Consider the following 19,125-nt stretch of genomic DNA (forward strand, 5'->3'; position numbering starts at 1 on the left):
AGCAAGTGAGTACAGTTGGGATCAGAAACTCAGATTCCTGTCCTACCCACCCGACTCTGAGTCCTTACCACGAATAACTGAGCTTTTTCTTTCTTAGCCTCAATCCCCAGAAGGGGAGGGGCTGTACAGATCCTGCAAGGCCTGACACTTTTCTACAGACCTTAATTCTTCGTGTCTTTAGTCAATGAATTCTGCAGCCTGCTAAGGTCACAATCTGTCAAATGGCAAAGCCATGGTGCAGCACCTAGAGCCAAGTGTACCATCAGTCATGCTGGGCAGCATCCAGCGAGAGAGGAAGGAAGGCAGCTCCTCTGAAAGGGCCTGTGACTTGTCACCCCACCGTCCTGGCGCAGTTGTGTACACTGCCTCTCACAGCCACACGCTGAAGGGGATCAGAGTGGACGCTGGTGCTGAGTTAGGCCCCACCACACACTGCTTTTCTGTGGAGGATTTGTCCCTGCAAATAGCAAGTTTCAAGTCCATGGCAAGAAGAAAGTTTTTACTAAATGTTTATTTTATGTTCAAGATAAAGCATATACACAATTGAATGTGGAAATAAATAACTAGAAATGCTCTGGAAACTCTATTTGCCCTTCAAATTCATTTTTTTAAGGTCATGAATTTTTATTTAAATCAATATGCCAAATATAAACACTAAGAAAAGAAGAACTACATCTTAGTACAGAAACGTAATCTTCTCTGACTAAGGGTTTAGCTGGCATTATGATAACGAAAACACACAAGATACAACACTTTAGCAGGCTGACTCAGACGGCTCTGCTGGAGAAGAAAAAGGCACAGACTGAAGGACAATGGTGAAGAGCAGAGGACATGGGCTCAGTCACCTGACACAGAGAACTCAGTCAGGACAAGTGAACACAATCAGTGCTAAATGACTTCTTTAAATTAAGATGTATAAACATAGGCTATAAAGGCATTACTTTTGGAAGTATCTTTGTATATTTCTTCTATATATAAATCTTTGTATACAATTTCCATGTTCCTTATATATTTCCTATATAACAAACTGAGCCAGGGCCTCCCAATTCCAAGCCCAAGGTTTCTGTATAGACTCTTGGCCGCTTCGGGCCAGAAGAGCCAGGAAAGGTCTATTTAAATGTAGTCATCTTCAACTGGCTCTCCGTTGACATCACAGTAGTGGATAAAAATGGCCACTACTCGCTGAAATACACCCCTCTTCATCTGACGCATCTCTGAGATCTCCTCCCCGATTGTCTCCATGCAAATGTCTGCTGACAACTGTCCTTTCCTTCGAGGAGCATAGATGGTACCTGGGAGACGGGAAAGACAGGAGAGAGATTTGTGATAATCAGTCACTTGGTCCATGAAATACTAGGACATGCTAGTATGTCCAGTTGCTGACAAGAACAGCTCATGGAGTTTGCCTTCCGGACTGGTTTATAACAGATCTGATACCACAGATGGCAGAGATCACCCAAGTCTCCAGGTAAAAATGATGCACCAAGGCGTAAATTATGCATAGATACAAGTAATTAAAAAATTTACCTCACCCTGGGCTCCAACCTCATAGGTAGCAATGAATGGCCTAGTAAGAGCACCAGTGGAAGGGGAAGCCCTTGCTCCTGCCAAGACTGAACCCCCAGTGAACATGATTGTTGGGGGGAGGGCGGTAATGGGGGGAGGGTGGGGAGGGGAAGCCCATATAGAAGGGAAGGGGGAGGGGTTGGGGGATGTTGGCCAGGAAACCGGGAAGGGGAATAACAATCAAAATGTAAATAAGAAATACTCAAGTTAATAAAGATAAAAAATAAAAATAAAAAAAATACCTCCTTGAAGCTTTATCTATAACTGAATATACAAATATGCTATCACTTTGAAAAAGTGTATTAAAAGCATGCCCAATTTCCCTATTTAAATCACAATAAGCCGCTACAAACTACTCCTGAGAAACAGGCGAATAATTAGTATAAAGGAGCAACTCTGAGATATCATGTATCATGCTTGTAAATTCTCCAGTAAAGGTCAGTGACTTCAGGCAAGCCAAACGCAACTCTAGCAACTGGGATTAGGAGTTCAAGGCCAGGCTTGCACTACATACATGAGAATCTGTGGAAGCTTCAACAAGCGAAATTCTAAACAGTTTTATAATTGGCTCATGTGCTTTTCACAGTCTTAAGTTAAGTCTCCTGAATATACACATATGTACCAGAAAAAAAAAATAGGAAAATAGGAAAGAATTCTCATCATGTAGACACATTAGAACCACTGTGTAGACCCACTAGGCATCTCATGCACACATATTAGACCCACTGTGTTGTAGCCAGGCCTTTTTCAGAACATGTTAAAATATAAGGGAAACTAAACCAAAACTCTGCATCATCCCTAATTTATAAACACAATATTAAATATTTAGCATAATACAGTCGATTTGATCAGAGAGCACAAGTCAAATTAGGTCATAATTACTTTCTTCATCATCTTCAAAGTCATATCTGGCAAAGCTGTTGGGCTCTGCTGCCCGCAGTGACCTCAGCCAAGGGAAGTCGGAAATCATGGAGTATGGAGCTCCATCAACAACACCTGAAATAAGCAGACGGTTGGGAAAGCCCCATTAGTACGTGAACGCTGACAGCAGCAAACCGTACGTAAGTAGCTACAGCTATACAGAGCCTGAGCCAGCTGCCTTCAATGTCATTTCTAATCACAACTCTAATTCTTATTTACTCTTTGTGAGTGAACAGATTCTGATTATTCTAGGAACGGTAAAGATACACAGACAGACCAATCATACCCAGCAGCTACTCTACCAACCTCTCACTATGCTGATGACTGCTAAGACCCTCTGTATCCCCGACCTGGGCATGCCCTTCACGGCTTATAAGTTAGCCCTACAGTCTAGGTAAATCCTTACCCTCTAAAGTGTAGATTTCTCTCCCCCAGGGATACTTAGGGTACTTCTTTAAATCTTCTTCAGTTCGAGTGGCTTCCAGGAAGAATTCATATTTAATGAGCTCTCTGGAGGCAACAGGAAAAAAAATCAAGTAAATGTAGGGCTGACAGAGAATGCTGGGTAGAAAGCACCTGTCTGGACGGCTCAACCTTAGACTCTACCAACCCTCGCAGGCAGGACAGGTCTGACAGCCCCAGCTACCCCAACTAGAAAATAAAAGGATTAAGATGCAGTCTTGATTATCTTTCAAATCATATCAAGGAGAGAAAATGGGAAGTCTTCGAGTAAACGAGTTGCACGTTGAGGATAATTAGTACAATGCCCATATGGTAACAAAATAAACAGACTGCTGAAGAGTGAGGCATCAGCCTCAAGCCTCTCAGTAACTTGGTTTCTTTCCATCCTCCATGGCTTTGGTGTCTGTAATTTCTCCTCTCTAAGTTTGAAAAAAATGCTTCACAAATACATGCATGTTTTTAAATTTGCAGTTTCCTTTATTAGTTTTTTTGCAAGCTCAATGGCAATCATTTAAAGTAGAGCACTAGGGTCTGATTCAATGGGAAACAGTGAGGACCCTGGGTGCCGCTGAGACACTCACTGATTGATGTTGGCGATCGTGTCCATCCAATTGCGAATGCGCACCTTGTTGCGCACGTTGGGAGGATTGCTGAACTCATGGATGACGCAGATGTGGTAGGGGTAGGGGCCGCTGAAGAGCTTCTGCTCCAGAGTTAGTGTGTCTACCTGGGGAAGACATCACACAAAGGTCTTTGGACCAAGATTAAGGCTGTGACACCCGTCTCCAAGACCTTAAAAAGCTTCTGTTTTGAAGCCCCTGACAGATTTATAAATCAGATAACCAGCTCCGTCCCAGAGTACATCGTCTTCGTGTTTGGATGAAGACAGCAAATTCTCTACCCGGAAGACTCAGCCATTCCCCTCTCTCCCTAACTGCTTTTTAAGTGGCTGTTGGAAGTCGGAGGGAGCTGTTGAGAACGGCACCTCTTCTGAGGACGGCCTTAACTGGTGTCATTACGGCTGCACTACACAGCCAGAGTGTGGTAAGTCAGACCTCGGAGCAATCGCTAGGTGTGAGGTCAGTATGTTTCATGCCTCCTTGTATCCGGATTCTGTGTTGACAGGACAGTCTCATGGGTGTCCTTCCCCCTTAGCTCTGCAGTATCATCCTGCTTTCAACGGAGCTTGAGCTTAACTCCTTTAGAGAAAGGTACACTTCCCAGAGGAAGTCCATTTGTAAGCATGTAGTCAGTTTTGAGCATTAAGACCCTTAAGAATTTGATGAGCTTATTTTAAGGGCCTTAATTGCAGAATCCAGGAGATGTTTAATATTTCCTTTTCGCAACAAGTATTATCCTACACATGCACTTAACTTTTAATAATTACAGTTATTCTACTGCTTATGAAATACCAGCGACTGACCTAGTAATCATATATATTAATTAAAATAGAGAAAACTGCAAGTATAATTCTAATTTTACATATAAGAAATTGAGAGTTAAATAACTTGCTCTCTGTCACAGCAGAATCTGAACCAGGAAGTCTGTGATCTGAGCACATTCTTAGATTCTTAGTGAAGAGGCAACGTCTAGCTTGTTGACTGACTTCTATGTAAATGCTAGAATACCTAAAGGCATGGTAGAAAAGCTTTAAAAAACAACACTGACAGGACAATTCGGCTCAGCTATAAATCCACAGATTTTAAAGAATCGTTACTGAGAGCTGAACAGATTGTGTGTCTTATCACGAAGAGCAGAGCGTGTTACCTGCTGCATCGGGCGCAGGTAGATGATGCGGTTCCTCTCCGGAGGCATCCTCAGTATTTGGTCGAGTACCTGGTCCATATTTAGTTTCTTGCACTGTGCGTAGTCAAATCGGTTTACAATCGGTGCATTTTCCACCTTTAAGTGCTTCAGCACCCTGCACCTGGTAGCTACAGAATAAAACGATAAGCTTTATAAATAATTTATGTAAGCGTGCAAAGCGCATTCTGGAAGCATCTGGAAAACAGTGGCACAGGCTTGTGCTTGTGGCAACTGTGCTGGTCACACACAGCAGCTGGGAGCTGACAGCACGACTCAAGTTCAGGAGTCAGTGGTTCCCATGCTAGAGGGGCATCAAGGCTGTCCTTGCTTCCACTGCTCCTGCTAAAGAAACTAAGTCCTAGAGGTTGACCTGCCCAAACGGGAACTGCCCAGGAACCCTTTCTTTATAATGACCTTTACGGAATGTGACAGGACTAAAGGTCGCACCTGGAAGACTTCACAAATATTACCTTGTATTTAATGATAGGAATTGAAGCTAATTTTAATTTCTGCAACAATGGAGAAACAGTATCTCAAGAAAAGGCACAGAAATCTGTGGTTCCTACAGTCTTTGGCTATACATTCTAGTACTTTAGAAAGATCTACTGAAAGGTTATCTACAACGTGATTCTCCTTCCAGTTCAACCCAGCAGACAGGAAGTCAGAGCAAAGTGTCCTGCTACTCACTTCACTCGACTGTACTAAATTACCAACTGCACCCCAGCCTGCTCCGTCCCTGGTTTAAACTGCCTAGTTCAACTTCACAGAGAATTCAATGGAGACAATTATAAAGCCACAAAGCCCAACTGTTTGACTTTCAAACATTCCACAAAGGCATCTTCTACAAGATCTTCAACGCAAGCATCATCATTTTCCAGAGCACTGTACCCTGGAACCAACCTCCATGTCTACACAGTGCCAGCAGCCTGCCCTAGGCTCTGTCACACAGATAAAGGAGGAATTCGATAGAAATAGAGAAAAGAGAGAGGACCAGATGGTGATAGGGACCTGATGGCTCTATGCTCTAAAATCAGACACAGGATAAATCTAATTTTATTTTGGCACCTCATCTGCCATCGACTTAGCTACTGTCTAGAGACTGAACTAAATATCTAAGACCCTGTGTCTCGGGACAAGCTGGACTGAACAGTTTGGTTTCAGGGCAGAAAGTGGGCCTGAGGACATATCATTTCATATGATCTATTAGTTGGTTTAGGAAGATACAGGGGAATTAGGGGTCAGGCACAGCTGTAAAGCCAGTGACACTCTCTAAGAAGTGCTTCATTGGAGAGGAAGGACAGCTAAGGGAGCATCGGGAGGCTGTTTCAGATGCCCAGACAGACGGTGGAGTCCTGAGCCACAGTTAGAAGCACAGGCCTGCTGTGTATCTTTCAGAGATTTTTGGAGAAGAAGGCAGTGACTTGACCAGGCATTCTATGGCAAAAACCTTGTCAGTTGAAATGAAACAAACAAACAATTCAGAATCTGGCAGTATGAACAGTCTGACACCCTACAGAACGCAGCAGAGGTCTGATGTGTCCTTTTCTAGTCTCCTGGTTTTATGGGAGGATTGGAAGGCACCGCCTTTTAATGGGATTCATGGCACTCACTCTTTGCCGTGATCAGTAGCACAGGAGATGGAGAGTGTAAGTGGTGCTTTAACAACTTTCTGTACTGCTAACAAGGCAGAAGGTTGCATGATGGTACGCGCTTCCTCGGGAAGAACGCTTTGCTCTGTGGCCCAGGCTGGCTCTGGCTTCAGAGCAATCCTCTGCTTCAGCCTCTTCCGCTAACATTACAGGTGCGAGTCACGCCCGGATGTGTAAGGTGTCTTCCAGCAGTCACTCATACCCCGAACCATGTTGTGTACCTACATGTATGTATACGTCAATGTATACACACCACACCCCCACCTCATTTAACAAAAATAAAGGCCAAATGCCACATGACTTCACATAGCATGTAATTCATTTAAGGAAGAGAATGAGGCAGATCTTGATTTCGATCTCACTATGTAGCCTTGGCTGGCCTGGAACTCAAGAGTACCACCTTTTTTGCCTCCAGGGTATTTTGGATCAAATGTGTATATCACCTTTGTGGGGTTGTGGCATATAGCCTAGATTATTACTTTTTTTAATAGAGATATAAAAAAAATCTAATTTTAAATTAAAAACCCATTATAAATGGATATGATATACATCTAAAACTTTAAAATCTCACCCAGAACAGCCTATATTTGAGGCAGAATGTAAAAAAGGACGAGGAAGGTATGCAGGAGTACATTAAATGAGCGGAGACAGCAGAAACAGCAATTGTGCAACGGGCCTGGAGAATGGGCTAGGAACTAAGGATCTGAGTGAACGCCTAACCAAACACAGAGCAGCGAAGCACCAGGGGCCCAGTTTCTCTCTGCCCACACCCTCACAGCCTCCTGCCCAGGGCTAAGCTGAGGTATAACCGACAGCAGCCTCTGCATGCTATGAAGCCACTCTGCCCTGTCAGGGAGGAACTGATTAACTTTCAAGGGGAAGCTACATATAAAAGCGTTGAGCCCCAGCAGGTACCCCCTCTACACAAGAACCATACGACAAAGACAGAACTAAAGACAGTCCAGAACATTCCTGTGAAAAGGAATAATGTCCCTGCTGTACAGGAGAACTAACTTTGGCCTGCTTGGTTACTGAGATTTGAACCTAGGATGTCACACGTGTGAAGCAGCAAACATTCTACACTTGCTACACACACACACACACACAGACACAGACACACACACACACACACACACACACACACACACACACACGCGCGTTTTAATTCTTCCTAAACTTTTCCACTTTGTGATTAGGTCTTACTGTGTGGCCCAAGTGGACCTTAAATTTGCAACCCTCTAGTCTCCCGAGGAGCTGCAGTTGCGGCCTGCTTCAACTGGTCTAGCCTTAATTCTCTAAAGGTTTCACGATGACCTTACATAAACACAACCCCAGGTACATACCATGGATGAACATCATCTTGGGGCAGTCTTTCAGCACTAGATCTGTGATTCCACAATTCGTCATTGTGACTCCAACGAGATTTTTGGATTTCAATACAAGAACCTACGACGATAGGAATTTAGGAGTTATGAGGGGGTGTGTGACAATGCTTTGCTTCTTTCAAAGTAAGAGTTTTCACTCTGACAACCTAGAGTCTGTTAACCAAGTTTTCTCCTTAGGATACAGACAGTACAGAAAGGTGGAAACTTGAGTTTCTTGGCAAGAACTGGGCTGGCGGTGGGAAGGGATGGCTTTCTTCTTTACCTGCACATGGTCATCCTCGATCACAGGGTCACTGGTGCTGGTCGACTTATCTGCCGTTCGCTTTCGTTTCATGGCATGACATGGCTTGGTTTTGGCAATTTCTATGAAAAAAAAAATCTAAATTGTATCCTTCTTTGTTTCCTCCCACAGAGCGTCCTCAGTCACATATGAAAGCTTCATCCTAACTCCCAAATCTCAATTTGGTTGTTGAAATAGTTAGGTGATGTTTCTAAAAGGCTGCTGCAAGTCACAACCACCCTTCCTACCTTAAGCATCCATCCCATTCTGCATGCAACTCCCAAATCGTATCCATGTTCTTGGCTGTGGCCTGTGACACAGCCCATTACAGTACTCTGAGGATTTAAACTCATTACTTTCCTACTACAAAAACTTCCCAATGATGCTGCCTAATGAGTCTGGTTCAATTCCTGACACTGGAGTAAACGCCTCACTGTACCTCACAGGTACCGATCAGTCCACTCTGTCGGCCTCAATCATCTCCTATTATCTATGTCTGAAGCCAGTCATCACTCTAGCTTCTGGTGCTCAGGACATCTTTCGTGCCTGAGGGTTTCAAAGATGACCCACCTTGGTCCTAGTCAATCATAATTTGGTTCTAACAAATTGGTTTGGATATCCAACTAGCATGTAAAGTACAAGTTGAACCTTTGAGGCAATAACTGTTCTTTCAACATGAATTAAAGTGAACCCCGACTGAGAACCTTGGCTCTCGGCACTGCAGGTCATGAACACTCCCTGTGTCCCGTGTCTAAGAGCCTTCCTTGACTAACTCTTTAAATTCTTCTAACAGCACTTTACTATAAGCTGCTCTCCTCATTAAATACTCTGGTAAACTGAGTCATGGGAAGGAAGGTACACTAGCTCGCCAAGCAAGACGGAAGCACACAGCAAGAGTCAGACCCACTCAATCTGGTCCTCGTCACTAGGTCACCAGAACTACAGTATTTTCCAGTGAGGCTTAACCTCAATCTTACTAGTATTTTACTAAAACATTATAACTTAATTATAAGAACAAATAGAATTCTATTAAAAACCAAGGTCTAAACATAAACCCACACAATCTATTAAGTCCATTACGATGTTGAAAATCTTATCTTTGACACATAATAGTATGCTAGCAATGTGCACAGCGAGTGATTACAGCTCCGGTGCCAATTCACTAACCATCACTCCTCTAGGTACAGACCCTGCCAGTGCATATCAAAGGCTCAGGAGACATCTTAGAACTAACTAGTCAGCGTGTTGTTTTTAAGCCACTACCACATTCTTCTTGGTCGGAACCTGCAAAATTCTACTATTCCAAACATCTGTAAGCAGGCGTTTTGTTGTAGGCAAAATGAGAGGTAGTTTTATTCAGCCGATGATATCTTCTTCTGGCAAAACCTATCTCCGTGACCAAGAGCCAGCCAAAGGCAGCACATTTTACCACCAGCAAGATTCAGACCTCTCAGAACTCCTCACGACGTCATTGAAGTGCAAAGAAACCACAGAGGCCTCTTTCTAGCAATTGTCTAGCAGCCAACTACAAGGTCTTCAGCTTCTCCTCTTATGTTCTGATCTCAAACTTCTCACCTTCTTGACCTGCTCTCTCTCTCCTGTTACTGGCTCTGACACAGTGTTCTGGTTATGCCCCCTGCTGTCTTCTGGGACTAAAGAGGTTTGTGTTTTCCGCAAAATGAAGCAAGTTTATTTGTAGATGACTTTGAGCAAATGTTTCCACACATACAAGGAAAAGGGAATGTTCACCGCCTAGTAGTATTCCTTAGTGTCTTCCTTCCTGTCGGGGACCACGTCTAATGATTTTGTACACTCTTAGTAAGTGGCTGCTACACTTACTAAGTTCCCATCTGTTCGGCCTCACTGTGCATACGACATAGCGCAAGAGGCTGAGGAGAGAATGGCAGACAACGCTGTCCCTGTCACGTGCACCTTCTACTCTACTGGGCAGACAGACAACGAAATAGCATTACAGGTGTGGGTGTCCAAGGTGCTCCAGAAAAAGAGCAGGTCAGGCCAGCCTCAGAGTACCGCGGAGAGCCAGAAACTATGAGAACTGTTTTAACAGATGTTATTCTTTCTTTCATAGCCACATTAAGTGTTCTGTGGTATTTGTTTCACAAATAAAATACATTTACAAAGTACTGATTTCTTTTCTTCCCTGGAAACCTTCTTAAAAGTAAGTTGGACATTTTCATACTGTCTTAAAAATATTCGGAACTAGTTTATGCACTAAAACAAGTTATCTCAAACAGAAAAAAAAAATGAGGAAAACAGTGGAAAGTGCTAAAGTGAAATTTTTCTTGTTTTTATCTAGGGAATTATTTAACTTCTGAAAAGGTCAGACCACGTTGACAGATGAGAATACAACAGAAAAAGGAGTAAGAAAAACAAAACAAACAAAAAACCCTCAAAGCACAGCAGTTACTACAAATGGTTCATGTTTAAAGAAAAAGTTCTAAAATCAACTGTAAAACGTCACAGAGGGGCTGGAGAGATGGCTCAGCGGTGAAGAGCACTGACTGCTCTTCTAGAGGCCCTGAGTTCAATTCCCAGCAACCACATGGTGGCTCACAACCATCCATCTGTAATGAGATCCAATGCCCTCTTCTGAAGATGGTGACAGTGTACTCATATAAATAAATCTTTAAAAAAAATTCACAGAAACAGATACCAAATAACTGGACATACATAATCGTTCTTAAATAGGACTCAGTGTTAGACAGATATTTTCATCAGTCAATTTGAAGTTATTACACACTCTGACATAACTGCAGAGGAAATAAAGAGGCACTGAATAAAATGAGAAGCTGACACTGTTTCTCTGAGGCATATGAGAGCAGGCCTTCTCCAGAGTGATGAACGCTGTATATCCGACTTCACAGAGCCCAAACCAGGCAACTAAGTCTCACAGGTACAGGGATGAAGTTCAGATTCAGGATGACAAGACATTAATTGTTGTGTCAGGTGCAGATGTGACTATTAATGTTACTGAGCTAGCCACACACTTCAAAATGACATCATGTCATGCTATACACACTTTTCCAAATGTTTTTAAAAGACTATCACTAAACATCTAATAGTCAAGCTGGAAAAAGAATTTTTATTATGAAACAGATCAGAGTTTAGAAAACACACTATATCTTCAAATACAACTTGTTTTATATGAACATACACCACTAGGACTATCTATCTGCACACAGGTTAAGTCTTGCACTCAGAAAGCTTACTTCTGTGGGCTCAATGACTCAGAAAGTCAGCTTATTTAGTGAAAAAGTAGGCCATGCCTCTGTTGTGGGACTGGTTTAGGATTTTAAAATTGAGATGCTTAGAGGAAACTCAAATCCACCACTCTACTGGTATATATTAGTAAGTTAATAAGGGCAAGACGGATCACCTTAGAGCAGAAACATCAAATGCACACATGTGTGCATGTGTGTACCATCACCCGACTAATCTGAGGAAAACTCCTTACTTACCTGTCAATCTCCTGCCTAACTCGCTAGGAGCAAAGCAGATTTCAGGAAAAACAAAAACGAAAGCCAATCACTAAACCCAGAGGCGGACCCAGTAATGTACAGGGAACTTCTGCAGCCCAGCACCTCATGCTCCTACCTTCCCCTAAGCACTCGGTCTCCCCGAGACACCCTGAGTGAGGGAAGAAGCAACACCCCCGTGTCTATGCAGGCTCAGGCAGCAGAGCCAGAATTGCATTAAAGGTGAAGTGATTCTCAATTTTCTGGATTCAAAGTATTTTACACTTGTTTCCATCAAAACACTCGTTAAAAATGATTTAAAAGTTTCTATGATCCACAGACCTCCCCAATAGAGTATCATTTCCCATCAGTTAGCTTTTTATAAGGAAACTCCTTTTCCAGCCCTGCCCTGCAGTTGCTATCCCTGGGAGCATTGTCATACCTGACTCAGGTATCAGCGGGACATGGGACAGTCTGCTCCTGGCCCTGGTTAGGGGCCTCCGAGGGTAGTCTTCATTAGACTGCACGTCACAACTCTCAGGCTGGGAGCTCCCCCTCCTGTCCTCACCTGTAGCCCCACAGCCACTCCCATTAGTCCTCTCATCATGTGCTGGGCCTGAAGACCCCCCTTGTGGCAGAGTCCTAAAGGAAAAGGCGGATCTCGTACCATCCGCGCCATTCACAACACAGGCTCTGCTGGTCGAAGGCCGCTCCTCATCAGAACGCCTGCTAGTTCTCCTTTGAGACTCCTGGGGCCTGAGACAGCAGCATCTGGGGCAGACGGAGCTCTCTGCATCTCCCTCCTCCATGGCCTCCGAGTCCTCTGACCCACCAGGGGAGCAGACACACTGCCGGGACACATCCACCTCTGGAGGGCTAGGCTCAGAAGAGCCGCCGCTGGTCACCGTCCTTACAAAGTCCGGGCTCTGAGAAGCAGTGCTGGGCGAGCTGGAGTTTCCCACGGTGCTGGCGGCCGTGGTGCTGCAGCTGGGATAAACATCCTTGGTTTTTTTCTTTTCAGAAATATCCCTAGCTGCTTTCATATCGGCTTTGATCTGTTCACTGGTGACCTGACAGCCTTTCTCACAGCTGCTCTCCTCCAGGGGAAACTGCTTCGCCTGGCCCATCTGATGAGAGTTGTTGTACCTCTTTCGAAGTGGAGTCTTGCCTTTTCCACTTACTGCTTCCAGAGAAAGAAGAATGACCCGAGGAAAAGAAAAGATTTCAGTACACATTCTGGACAAAAAGCAAGAGTAAATCTGGAACAGACGAGTCACCTCACGGTCTAACTCAGTGCTACAAAGCTCTGTACCTGTCTCTGGTACTGCCCTCCGGCTTGCCCACCGAAGCCTACCGAGATCTGATTTGGAACTAGGTTCCCGTCCACCCCCCTACCTGTACCCTGCACTTAGCCCAGCGTCTCCCTCAATATAGGTCCCCCCCAGCCTGAGGTGCTGTGCAAACCCTTGGTGTGCCCCACCCTAAGGCCACTACTACAGCAAGGCCTGGAACACCACGATCCAGGTTTTCTACCTGACTCAACCGGACTAAAGGCTCTTAAGGACAGCCGGAACCTGACCCTTCACGCACCTACAAGGTCGTACAGCACAGCAAGGCTCCATGACTACAGAACAGAGCAAGCAATGAGGGCTGCTTTCTGGCCAGCAGACTTTAGTTGCCTGATTTAGAAATTAAATTTTCTAGGAAAAATTCTGTTAGTCAGTTGGTCCCATTCCTCCTACATTTTACTTTCCTTAAAGCTTCTTTTCAGCCACAGTATATTATTTGAATTTTAAAAAGAGTGAATTTAAAAATTGAATAATCAGTTAGTGGCAGTAAGTCCAAGAAACCCAAGCTTTCCAAATTAAGATTAAATATGATTTAGGTACAGCATTAACTGTTTACTGAACATTCAAACACGCTAAGGAGTAAAGAGGAAATGAGCACACAGTTTAGAAAAAGTATAGTGTGAATAAAGTACCCTTTGCTAAGAGCAGCGAGTACACAGTTCTGAGAAGAGGAGGAGAAGCTGGGTGAGGAAGGACTGCGACCCGGAGAGAGAGGGCACAACGGCTACTCAGGAAGGCACATAGAATAAGGGGCTGGCAGGGATGAAAGGGAAGCCAGGAATTACTTCAAAACAAAACAAACACCAGCATATTTTAGGGAGGCGGAGACATAGCTCAATGGCCGACTGCTTTCCTTGCAAGATGAAGGTCTAGGTCCAAACCACCACAACCCCACATAAATAAAGGAAAAACCCCGAATTCCTGTATTTCAGGACTCCCTCGAGTACGACAGCAGCCACCAGAATCAAACTACAACTGGACAGAGTATCGGCTGTTGAGTGACCACTGACGACCGCATCCCAAGCCACCTGAAGCCCCACTACGACTCCTCATGCTCACTGCCCTCCCACACCGCCCCACCCTCCTCCCCACAGCAGCACGGCCCACTCTCCTGCTTAGCCTTTCCCTTCCTTGCTTCCTGCACGTCAGACGTGTAAGCTGTGCTGTACGTTACAGAGCACACACATCGCGGAGAGTCGGTGGAATGGTTCTGACGCTGCCCACCTACAGGCTGAGTAGGGCATCCTCTCACCTGCGGTTTCCCTGGGCTGTCCTGAGTCTCCGGTTTTTTCTTCCCGTTCTGAGTAACGCCGAGCACCATTCTTAGGAATCCAGACTTCTTGGAGTTCTAGACTGTCTTCTTCATCATCGCTCTCTGAATCATGAACAGCAATTGGTGTTGGTTTTACTACACGCTGTAGACCACTAGGTCCTAAAACAAAAAGCACAAGACTAAGAATACTTTTTGCTTGAGAAAAACTCTAACGGCAAGTACTGTGGGTCACAGATCTGGGGTCTCAGAGACGCTTTAGACAGGGTAGCCTCTGTCAGAGACTAAGCTACACAACTCCCAATTTTGCAAATGTATGAGCCAAAGCAGAGAAGAAAAAGCTCAGAACGCATGGAGCGAGGACCTCGCGTGGCCCTTGGTAGTGGACGGGCGCCTGCGTAGAACATGCAATAGCACAACTTCGGACCTTCCTCTTCTGCCCTGATCCTGGCAAGTGACTGACATTAGTACGACTAACAAAACGCAGGCTGCAAGGCCTCTGGTCTGCCTTCCCGCATCACACTGTACAAAACTAACCAACTCCCAGTAAGTCTGCTGGGTGAGTGACTGCATCTGTAACAAGGTATCGTGACAGCAAATCAGGAAGGGCAGTGCTGCACTCTTAACCTCAGACTGTGCCTTGTACTCTAAGTAATGCTGGGCACAGCACTCACCTCTGAAGAACTTCCCCATCGTAAGGCAAAGAGCTGACCAAGGTCATTTAAGGCCTAAGGCACTATCCCGCCATTGGAGACAGAGCCTAGGTTTTGGTTCACTTACTAACCCAGATCAGCCTTCGCCTTGCCCCTCTTCCCCTCTGAAAGGTCAGAGTACAAGCACTTTGTTTTTTTGTTTTTGTTTTTTTTTAATTTAAGTTAAAAAAATTTATCGAGACTTTAATAAATGGACATTTACTCACATCATATTCACATGTCTCTTTTGACCTCTCACATTTATGACTTCTTGTTATGCAAACACACACCCACACACACACACACACACACACACACACACACACACACACACACACACACATACATACAGCTTGCTGTGTGCACTGAACACTGCTCATACAAACAGAAAAGTATTTAATGGGATTATTTCCCTAACAATCTGATTGCTTCTTTTTCTATATGCACACACGAGACGGTGAAACATGAGAAGGCAGTTGTTGGCTGCAGCTGGAAAGACAAAAGTAAAACACAAAACAAAATAAAATGAAACAATCACGTAAGACATAGAGACGAGCGATGATTTCTAACCCTTGTTCTCAGTACTTCCTATTCTCAGTCACGCTCGGCCGTGATGGCCTAAGGACGGATGCAGAGACTGACATGCTTACCTGCTTGCTCCTCATCGGCATCCACAGGCAGAACTCCCTGGTGAGCGGGCACACCGCTTCCACTCTCGGCTACCACCTCTCCATCGTCCTGGACCATGTCCTCCATCTCATTCAGTGCTTAAATAAAAAGAAAGTAAAAACTAAAGAAAGCACAAACACCAACGATGCAGGCAAGACTGCGGCAGTGCTGAGAACAGGACACCCTGTCGCGGGGAGGCCCTGCCTTTAGAAGAGCAGCTGATAACAGGAGAGACAAGGAAGTGGCCGGCTAATCACAGAAGAGGAGATCACAGGTAAGAGCAGGGAAAGTCAGTTGAGACAAGGGACCGTACTCATCCCTGCAGGGACAGCGGGATGATGTCTCCCTTAAGGAACTTGCTGGGTGATGATGACGGCCATCTAAGAACAATAATAAGGTCTGTCACATCCAGGCTATACTGAGCACGCAAACCCATCCTAGGGATGGTCTTGAGGCTAGGCTGCCATCTATTGATCAGTGTATGGCAAAAATCACTAATAAACTACAGAGAGTTTATAAAACTACATGGCATCTAAATGCTGGACATTTTTCAGTGTTTACTACACCCTGAGTGGGCCAATGAGAACATGTGGTTTTATTGTCACATTATTCCACAGGATAAGTCCCATGAAAAGTTTAAGAGCTGTAACTTATAACCACTAATAACAGGCGACTTCATCAGGTGTTCACAAAATTAAGTGTAAAGTCTCTCAAGGCAACATGCAAGATATTTAATCTAGCAACATCATACTTCCCAAAAAATTCTTTGGCTAATCTCAGTTTTGAGTCATAACAATACCAGTACTGAATACAATAATGAGATTTTGCAACAAAAAGTATTCTCTCCTCTCTGTTGAGCTGTGGGCACACACTTTTCCACTGCCCTTTATCACCACAATTGTGTTTATAGGATTTGCATAGTTTTGCACTAAAGTAAGAACTTCCCAGAGATAATTTATGTCTTTCAAGTCTGTGTTTCCATGGTGGCTGTGACCTGCACACGACGTGATTCTTGGACATGTCAAACAGACAACATGTAGTTCACATGATCTGATCTCGTCTTTACACTTCACTGTATCTCTTGGAGTTTGGGTCAAGAGACTGATTTGACTCTAAGCTTACAGTATCTATGAGTCTGTGTGTGCAAATAATAAAGCTTAGAGCCATCTTTGGCCTCATTTACTTAAAAAAGTGGAAAGTTTAATGTTAGAGAAAGATCCATAGCTCAATAGAGTTGGCACTAATGATGCTATTCTAAATGACAAAGAATCAGGAGAGGCGGGGAGAGAAGGGAAAGGATCAAACCGAGTAGGAATGCTAAATGAGGTTAAGGTAAGAGCAGAAGAATGGCTAGAGACTCTGAGAGGAAAGGATCCTATCAAATAGCTGAGCTGTCAGATGACCACCCGGCTTCAGAGTCAATCTAATGACTTTGCTGAGACAAAAAGAAAAGTCTGTGGATAACTCTTTGGTCAGGAATCTATGTTTACAAGATGCCTTCAATTACAAGTCTTCCCATAGGCACAGGACACCCTATTTCTTAATATCTACAATGTCTATGGGAGTAGACAAAAGAAAGACAAAGATGGCTGCAGGAATTATTTTTCTAGTTTTGAGAAATCAACTGAGAAGCTAGAACACCTATTAAGGAAACTGCCACTGCTCCTCCCTAGAAGGGTAGGTAGAAGGAAACCCTCGGTACATGGGTTGACACAGCAGCTGCTCTATAACTATTAAAGAATTGGGCAGAACTCTCAATTGGAATGAGCACATGCACTTTCTCTGCTGCACAGTTGTGAAGATTTAGTTTGTTAAACATGTCCATGACTACGGCTGGTGCTCACGTCTTTCTTCATTTCAGTAGTCTGGGAGGCTGCTTTGCCACAGACCTCAGAGCTAACTCAGTTAAAGTAGTCCGCTAATGCTGCCCATGTGCCCTAATCCCAGGATCCATCAGTCTCTCCACTCTCTAATGCTCCTATAGATTTCTGTGTGTGGAAAAAGAGTGACGAGCTCAAAAGGAACGACGGGACCAGACAAGCCAAAGAGAAATCCATTTGTCTCTGGAGCTCATGAAAGATCTGAATTACCATCGGCTGCAAACTGTGCCTCTCCCTGTTGTAGGTCTTGACGGAAGTCATTGTCGTCATCCGAGTCGTCTGGGTGATGGTGATTGTTGTCATGGATGTTGGCGTTGTTATTCTGAGCATTATTATCATTGTCATTGTTGGAATTCTGGTTGCTGACAAGCGCTGAGGAAACCCCAATTCCAGTTCCTGCACTCAGACCTACTCGAGCACAGCCCTAGGGAAAATCAAACCATGTGCTTATTAATTTGGGATACAACTCACAACACCCCATTAGTAACCTTTCATCTTTACATAAGGACTAGTATTTAAAGGTACAACTTAAGAAAATGCTTTCAAGTACATATAAAAGGATCGTTCAAGGCTCACAACATTTCAAGCAAGAGAAGCACTACTGGCCTGATTCGAGAGCATCAGGTGCACACTGGGAAGGTCTGTGTGACAGCACGTGACCAATAAGTGCTTTAGCTGGGAACTGAAAACAGGTTCTGCGACCTCAAGTCCTATGCTTTTCCACTTCTAACAAACTGTCAACAGTGAGACCAGAGCCACAGCACCACAGAGCACCATGAGAAGAGTTCTATGCGTGAGGCAGCTGTAAAATGACGTTTTATACAACCAGGAGACCTTGGATTGTTTAAGACAAGAGCACCATGAGAAGAGTTCTATGCGTGAGGCAGCTGTAAAATGACGTTTTATACAACCAGGAGACCTTGGATTGTTTAAGACATAACTTATTAGGAGATGGCAGCAAAGTAAAGCATTTCCGAAGTAAATATCTACTCCTCAGACCCGAGTGCCTGCTGAGCAGCTTCTGAGTTAGGAGAAGCCTCTGTCCTACGGCAGATAGACTGGCAGCTTCATCTCTACCCGACCCTTATTTACAAGGAGGCAGTATCTTGTTTTTCCTTTCCCTTCTCTGAAGAGCCCTTAAACAATATTCACTGATAATACCAAGAGGCCACCCACTATTATAAACAGTATACATTCACTGAAGATGGGACTTTAAAGAAGTTAGAACTATGTAACAGCGTAAAGGCACACTTGTTAAGAAGAAATAAATCGTGTATCAGAATGGACCGAAATGAACACAATACATAAACTTCTCCCAACTGTGATTTACCTTGGGTGGCTCACGAAACATCTGGTCCAGCGAAATAAACTCCAGGCTGGGCAATAATTCAACAAACTGGCCAAAAGAATCCAGCTTCAAAGCATGGCAGCGCACGAGGTTGATATCAACCAGTCGGGTCCATCTAGAGTGATCTGTTCAAAACGACACGACAGAACGTACTCAAGTAACTGGGGAATTTTTGCTGCAGATCACAAAAGACTTTCCTTTCAATCCTTTTTCTCTGAGTCACTTTTCCTTGCTTCATGGTCTTTAAGGCTTGATGACTCTCTCCTATGATGCTTCCAAAGCTAAATTCACTGTGAGAAATACACGGCACAGGAAACACTGAGGTGAAACTAAGGTGGTCCTGATTTAAATGCCATCCCTTCATCAGCCTAC

General features: G+C 44.2%; 1 protein-coding gene across 16 annotated transcripts in view; it reads right to left on the minus strand.

Moving 5' to 3' along the window:
* Positions 1 to 492: 492 nt before the first annotated feature.
* Fbxo38 (F-box protein 38) overlaps positions 493 to 19,125 on the minus strand; it is a 47,057-nt gene continuing 28,424 nt past the window's right edge. For 4 of the 16 annotated variants that reach the window (XM_087592789.1, XM_087592791.1, XM_087592790.1 and 1 more), the window contains 12 exons: positions 18,736 to 18,878; positions 17,616 to 17,829; positions 15,507 to 15,623; positions 14,147 to 14,326; positions 12,213 to 12,725; positions 8,052 to 8,152; positions 7,748 to 7,850; positions 4,717 to 4,883; positions 3,531 to 3,676; positions 2,894 to 2,997; positions 2,449 to 2,562; positions 493 to 1,292 (listed from right to left, as the gene is read on the minus strand). In XM_087592789.1, coding sequence (XP_087448915.1) covers positions 1,114 to 1,292; positions 2,449 to 2,562; positions 2,894 to 2,997; positions 3,531 to 3,676; positions 4,717 to 4,883; positions 7,748 to 7,850; positions 8,052 to 8,152; positions 12,213 to 12,725; positions 14,147 to 14,326; positions 15,507 to 15,623; positions 17,616 to 17,829; positions 18,736 to 18,878 — 2,081 coding nt within the window. In that variant the 3' untranslated portion in view covers positions 493 to 1,113. 16 annotated transcript variants of the gene reach the window in all.

This window comes from Rattus norvegicus, chromosome 18 (assembly GCF_021556685.1).
Source record: "Rattus norvegicus strain SHRSP/BbbUtx chromosome 18, alternate assembly SHRSP_T2T, whole genome shotgun sequence".
Lineage (NCBI taxonomy): Eukaryota > Metazoa > Chordata > Mammalia > Rodentia > Muridae > Rattus > Rattus norvegicus.